The sequence below is a fragment of the Acipenser ruthenus genome, chromosome 1 (genome assembly GCF_902713425.1).
Source record: "Acipenser ruthenus chromosome 1, fAciRut3.2 maternal haplotype, whole genome shotgun sequence".
Lineage (NCBI taxonomy): Eukaryota > Metazoa > Chordata > Actinopteri > Acipenseriformes > Acipenseridae > Acipenser > Acipenser ruthenus.
In genome coordinates, this window is record NC_081189.1 from 59,264,273 (window position 1) to 59,271,339 (window position 7,067).

The 7,067-nt window shown below is 36.7% G+C and overlaps 1 protein-coding gene across 1 annotated transcript; it reads left to right on the forward strand.

The window, feature by feature from the left end:
- Positions 1-376: 376 nt before the first annotated feature.
- On the forward strand, positions 377-1,765 carry LOC117420601 (GS homeobox 2-like). Its single transcript, XM_034034090.2, has 2 exons — positions 377-824; positions 1,000-1,765. Exons 1-2 carry the CDS (start codon positions 446-448, stop codon positions 1,338-1,340), a joined length of 720 nt encoding a protein of 239 aa, XP_033889981.1. The 5' UTR covers positions 377-445; the 3' UTR covers positions 1,341-1,765.
- Positions 1,766-7,067: the final 5,302 nt, after the last annotated feature.

Consider the following 7,067-nt stretch of genomic DNA (forward strand, 5'->3'; position numbering starts at 1 on the left):
CAGACAATGGAATAAATAATAAATAAAAGTGGGTTGTTCATATTCTTCACCTTTCCTCACAACAGTACAAAATAGTGTGCGGTAGTTATAAAGTAAGACTTGGTCAAATGGTAAACACTGAATTACAGACTGACTGAAGTGTTGGTTATTTTAAGTGTAAATGCAATATGAACAACAGTTTTTGGGCAGTGAATCTAGAGGTCGTAAAAAACTGAAGAGGGAGATTTTGATCTGGTTCTTTCAGGAATCACGTGTTTGATAGTTCATCCGCAGTACTTTCAAAAGCCCCTGCATCAGGGCTCACACGTGGGTGACGTTGGGACCAACCCTCTCCAGGGACCCTTTTGTTTAACCATCAAACATAAGCACCTTCTGAGATTCCGAGAGCCTCAGTGAACAAGTAGCAGCATCAAGCAATACAAGGACCACTCTGCACAGTGCAACCATGTCGAGATCCTTCTACGTTGATTCTTTGATATTCAAAGATACGGCAAGACCCACGCCTTTGAACGACCATCCTGGGCAAGAGTTTCTAATTCCTATCAGCATGCATTCTCCTAGCGTAATGTCCGTATCTGCTCCAGCGTGCCCTTCCAGGAAAAGTGGCACTTTCTGCGTCTGTCCTCTCTGTGTCACCTCTCACATCCACTCGCCACGGAATAGCATCCCAATGCTGAAGAGTCCGTTTCCAAACGGGGACCCCCAGTACTGTCAAAGAATGAGCCATCAGCAGAGTCCCGCTCTGGGGCACCCAGGACATGCACCTGTCTGCACTCCAACTTACAGCGTCACAGATCCGAGGAGGTACCACTGCCTGTCATTAGGTAAGGGGTATATTTTGTTTATTCACTTCACACTTTGTGTAGGCTACTGTATATTTTATCATTTATTGTAATCTGCATGGAAGTTTATGTAATTTCGCTGGCGAAACATTTAATGATGTTTGTTGAAAAGTATAATTCACAAAGTTGTATGTTCTTATATGCTCTTCCTAAACAGGTGCATCAGAAAATAGCCACATCCAGAACGGCAAGAGAATGAGAACGGCTTTCACAAGCACTCAGCTTTTGGAGTTAGAGAGGGAGTTCTCTTCTAACATGTACCTATCCCGTCTGAGAAGAATTGAGATCGCCACCTATTTAAACCTCTCTGAGAAACAGGTAAAGATCTGGTTTCAGAACCGCAGAGTAAAACACAAGAAAGAGGGCAAAGGAACACAGAGGAATTCGCACAACGGATGCAAGTGCGCCAGTAATCACGGGCACTACTCTAGATCTGAAGACGAGGAGTCTTTATCACCAGCGTCAGCTATCGAGGAAAAGGACATCTCACCTATTTAAATGGGTTAGGTCAGTGCGAAACGTTTAAAGACCTATACCTTACCACTGATTTCCTGCACTTATCCTCTTCTGAAAGATTGAGAATAATGCTCGTGTGGCCATGCCTACTGAAATACCTTTATTCAGTATCTGTTTATAGCCTAATCTGTATCTTTTGATATATCTTTAGGAATGCAAATATGTATTGCTGAAAGAGTATTAAAGCTGTAACAGTGTAAACAACCCCCCATTATTCCTGCAAGAAAATAAGTAATTGGATGGAAACATTTGTCTTACGGTGCCCTCCTTCTTTTATGTTAAGTATATAGCAACTTAAATATGTAGGTCTTTAAACAGATATGTTTTGTGAATTGTTTCTCGTTCATTTGTATGTGAATAATTTTATATAAAATGTATATTTATATTTATTTAAATAAAACATTTGACCACCATATTGTTTACGCGTCTCGGATGTTTCAAATTATTATAAAATGTAAGTAGTAAAGTGAATTTGCAAGTTACAAACAGTGTTAAATGGGATTCATCCATATAGATAACGTCAGTATCTATACACACACACACACACACACACACACACAAACACACATACACACACACACACACACACACACACACACCTTTCTGTGTATTTGAAATTACTGTAAACCTTAAATGCAAAAAGATAACATTTGCTTGGAAAATATGAGTTGCTTTCCTTAAGAGTGGTTAGGTAACCACTCAACTTGCCATTGCATCCTACTATCAGTGCCAAGGTTTGCAACTCTGAAATTGACAGTATTTTCTTGAGGATATTGCGCTTTGGAAACGGGGTACAGATGAGTCGCCAAACAAGTTGTTAAACCATGTGCAAAAACTGCCTCTATAAAAATCGTGAGTGTATAAAACAAACACGCTATTTTACTGCAATGATGTAAAACAAAAACAATTTAATTTATAATATTATTATTTGTATTATTAATCATTTAGCAGACGCTTTTATCCTAAACGACTTACAATTGCTGATGCAGAGTCACTTAGAATATGACCACGGTGTCTCATTTATAGGACGGATCACAAGGTTAAGTGACTTGCTCAGGGTCACACACAGTGAGTCAATGGCTGCGCCGGGATTTGAACACTGAACCACCAAGCCTACTAGTGATAAACTTTTTGTATTCTTTTTAAAAATTATTGTTATAGTGTTGCCCAGATGGTTGGGCAAAGTATATAAGTGAACACATTTTGAGAGATCACTATATGAAGCCAAAATTTGTTAACACTTGTCGTTTGTGTAGTGTACGCTTTTGGTATTTAAGTGTCATATTGTTTACAATTGTACACAGTAGGCTACAAAAGCGTAACTCTGGACGCAAGCTGAATGTCAACGGTGTTTACATCTGGATCCTGGTCTGGATGTTAAAAATGAACCGTTATATTTATATAACAAATATATTTATTTCACAAAGCTTGTCCCAACTGTTTTACAAGTTACAAATAGCCTAAAAGTAGACGAAATATATGAAAAGCGCCTTTTAAGACAAGACACTTAAATGTTGGGCAGCAGTGTGGAGTAGTAGGGCAGTAGTGTGGAATAGTGGTTAGGGCTCTGGACTCTTGACCGGAGGGTCGTGGGTTCAATCCCAGCTGGGGGACACTGCTGCTGTACCCTTGAGCAAGGTACTTTACCTAGATTGCTCCAGTAAAAACCCAACTGTATAAATGGGTAATTGTATGTAAAAATAATGTGATATCTTGTAACAATTGTAAGTCGCCCTGGATAAGGGCATCTGCTAAGAAATAAATTGATTGACATTGAAAATAAAGGAATATAAACAACACTACTGGACAGACTATCAGTCATAAAATGTCATCCTGTAGCGTATCTGAACAATTCCTGCAAACTAAACTGCGAGTCTGTTTTGATTAATTAAATATTGCACATGCAGACTTCTACGAATGGTGCTGCCCAAAGTATGCTGCGTACAACAGGTCTGGACATTAAGTGATGTTATATTTTGCATAACGTCCTATTCCATGAGTTGATAAGTTCACACAGTAGCCTGTAATTTGGGTTAAATAAATAAATAAATAAATAATAACAAATAAAATCAGGGCTAATATTTCTTGAATATTCTCGAATAAAATAAGACTACACGCGTTTTGAAGAGTCATTCCTGATGCATCTATTTTAATTTTGCAAGGGAATCTTTACAGCAAAACTTTCAACTTTCAAATTTCAAAACAGCAGTTCATAATTAGGAGCAGTAAACGTCAACCAGGATAGTGGTGAAATATGTTATACACAGAAAAAAGTATATTTTCATGTTAATAGACGAATGACAAATGTCATCTGTTTAAAACACTGTGGTTGGCACTGCCCAGCACTAAACATGGGGAGCCCGCCTGGCTTTGCTTTTCATTGTGTGCATTTCTATAGAGGTGACAAAGATTGTTAGACAAGCTTTGAAAAGATAGGGGCGAAATTGAGCAACTCTATAAACTATACTGTCACTTCACCTGTCACTTTATGACATAGCTTTTGGTGCTTTGATGGGTCTTTTACCGCTATCTTCTCATCATTGCTCAAAGAGGTCAGACTTCAGTCTTTTTAATACTATTGAGTGCACTCTACAGTAAATAAAGTAGGCGCGAGATGTTTATGCACCAGTGCAACAAGTATAGCGCGCGACCCAGCTCTTTATACACAAATCTACACAAAAGATAACATATGTAATGGAAAGACATACAACATTTGTATATAAAAATGTCTTCAGAAAACAATTCATTAAATGTGAATTATACCAAGAAGTAGAATTGCTTTTCGATGGACATCACACAAAATGTGGGATTTTAATCTTTATGGTCACTTTAAGTAAACAAAATCGATTGATATATTGGTTCTGTCAACATAATAATACTATTTGTAGGTTATTTCTGCCACCTGTTATTTTAAAGTTTTAATTATTTAATCTATTTGAACCTTTTTTCCCCAAACTTTTTTTTGATTACAATATAAAACGATAACTTTAAAACACTCATCACTTTATACCGAAAACCTAATCTATTTCCCAAACCAGTCTTGTAAGCTTTTGTAAACAATGAACCTTAGAGTGAACTGCCCAAAAGAAGATTAATTCTAGTTTTAAAGTCCAATATAATAGGTTTGGACAATTATGTTGCAATGGCTGCAAAGCTGAAAGGGGGGCTACATTGGCCGAGCAGGCTTTGACAGGTTAGATTGTACTGCCAAAGACGTGCATTTAGGGGACCCCCGACTGCTGCGAACCCAGACACTTTGAAGGCGCAGTTAAAGGATTCCACTGTGGGTTACAGAGAACCATTTAGTCACTGTTTCATTAGACACTGTTTGAACCCTTCAACGTGTGGTAAATTCAAGGAAAATCTGAAAAGAGGAGGATTACGTAGAAGGGCAAAATGAAATTAGCTAACGGTTAATTTAACTCGTCTTCTGATAGAATTTGCGATACATTCCTAATTGACTGGGGAGGCAGGTGAAGACCCAGGCTCATTCAGGGTGAGAATAAATGGGCAACTTTTATTGCATGCTTCTGACAATATATTATCAGGGAAAAGACACCTAATGAATATATATTGAATTTTCTATTAATGGAATTAGAGTCGACCCCTCGCAGGTGTGGGGATAAAGATTATGGTGCCGTAAAATTTGCTTAACAATGCAATTAGCTCCAGTTTTTGGGTTGTCTTCGTTTTCTTGTGGAAAATAGTTTGATCTTAATTAACAAGAAATAGACCAACCAGGGAGTAGACCTTTTATTCGAAAACAACGCCAACGAGCCAGTTGGATATAATAACGGTTAACAATTTACGGTTTCAAGGTACCTTCTGCACATATCAAATGGATAGCTTATAATAAACGGAATATATCTATTTCATGTTTTAATAAACGTGGAAGTACGTACTCTATTTCTTGTTTTTTAGCAATCGGGAGACACGTCAGATAGTTGGTTACTCTATTGTTCGTTTTGTTTAAAACAATATCGCCACTTAATCATTTAAAACATTTATGTGAATTGAACGCAGCATTCTGTAACAATTCAAACACTCGAGTTAATAAGGTGAGGAAAGCGCACAATGGGAAAGGCGCACGCTACCTGAGTCTGGCAGACGAAGAGGTGAATGTATGCAAATGATTCAATATTACCACAGGAAAAAAATAGCCGAACTCTCAAAAAAGTCTTTTGTAACTTTCTATAGAAAATCAAGTAATTCTGCATGACAAAGAACAATTAATAAGCCTTCTTTTCACCAGCCTGCAGCTGGTACCCCGTTGGGAAAGTAGGAGGAAACTCCAATGTGAATGCGCAAAATAAGTTTTGTTTTTGCGTAGGGACCGACACTTTGGGGATAGTGCCGAGTATAATGTTAGCTCTCGAAATTAAAAAAGGACCCGCATCAGGTGATTCTAAAATACATAAACAATTTCTGATAACTCGGGGGGTCTATAGGAAAGCTCGATCGGATATTGGTAGGAAGATGAGGCTGGTTAATGTTGGACACGTGTCCTGCTTTCTTTGGGTAGGCCTACTTAATTTAGCTGATGAATTACACCTAACATCTCTTTGCCTTAGTGTCGCTCTTTTGAAATATAACTTATTGTTACAATAAAAATGCATGTGTTAAAATAACAGATTTTTTGATTAAGGAAAAAATATGACAAATATGTGTACATATCTTAATACAAACAGTTTGTGTTTCATTTGATTTAACACTTTAACACAACACATTTTGTTCATTTAAGGACATTTTAACAATAAAAATAACATGACTGTGTGTGGTGTATGCAATGAATGAGGTAAATATCAGGTAAAAGTAAAATTCTCTTTAGTGTAAATTTTAAGATTGGGTAGTTTGTTATCTAGAAACAAACTTAAAACCATGCAGAATAGTTTAAAAACCATGTAAACGATTCTATGTAAAACTACAAGAAACTATGCTAGTTTCTAAAGCGTTTAATGCAAATATGCGAAACAATTTGACAGTGTTGAATTATATGACTTTATATGGTTGTTTGATTCTAGGTTTATAAATGTTCTTTCTCCTTTCTTATATTTTACCTTATAATTTAGGATTGACTGTTTTGAATAATGGGTGAAAAGTACTGAATTGTAATTCCCTTGATTAGTAAAAACGAAACACTGCCCAATAGTTAAGAAATGGTATAGTAGATGTGATAAAAACAACCTTTGTCGCCTATATACAGAGAGAGAGAGAGAGAGAGAGAGAGAGAGAGAGAGAGAGAGAGAGAGAGAGATATTGATATTATTCGCCCTGGGTAAGGGCGTCTGCTATATAAATTATTATTAATAATAATAATAATAATAATAATAATAATAATAATAATAATAATAATAATAATAATGTAAGGTATCAAACACGACGGACCATGAGGTTCCCATGATATATACCACGCCTGGGGTGGTTATAAGGCCCGAGGCGTAAACCAAAAGGGCCTTACCACCCCAGAAGTACAGAACCAAGTGGTTTATACCGCTTTTAACAGGCTAACTGTAATTTAGGGGATGAAGAATAATTAAAATAATTAAAACGCATTTTAAATTAAGACAAAACCAGAAACTTTTATTGTATATACACCCGCAGTGTAATATAGTAGGCCCTACCAAATTTAATTTAATTTATTGTTCGCTTATTAAAAATAAATTGCACGTGTCCATTTACTGTGAATTTCTACATCGAAAGTGACATCTC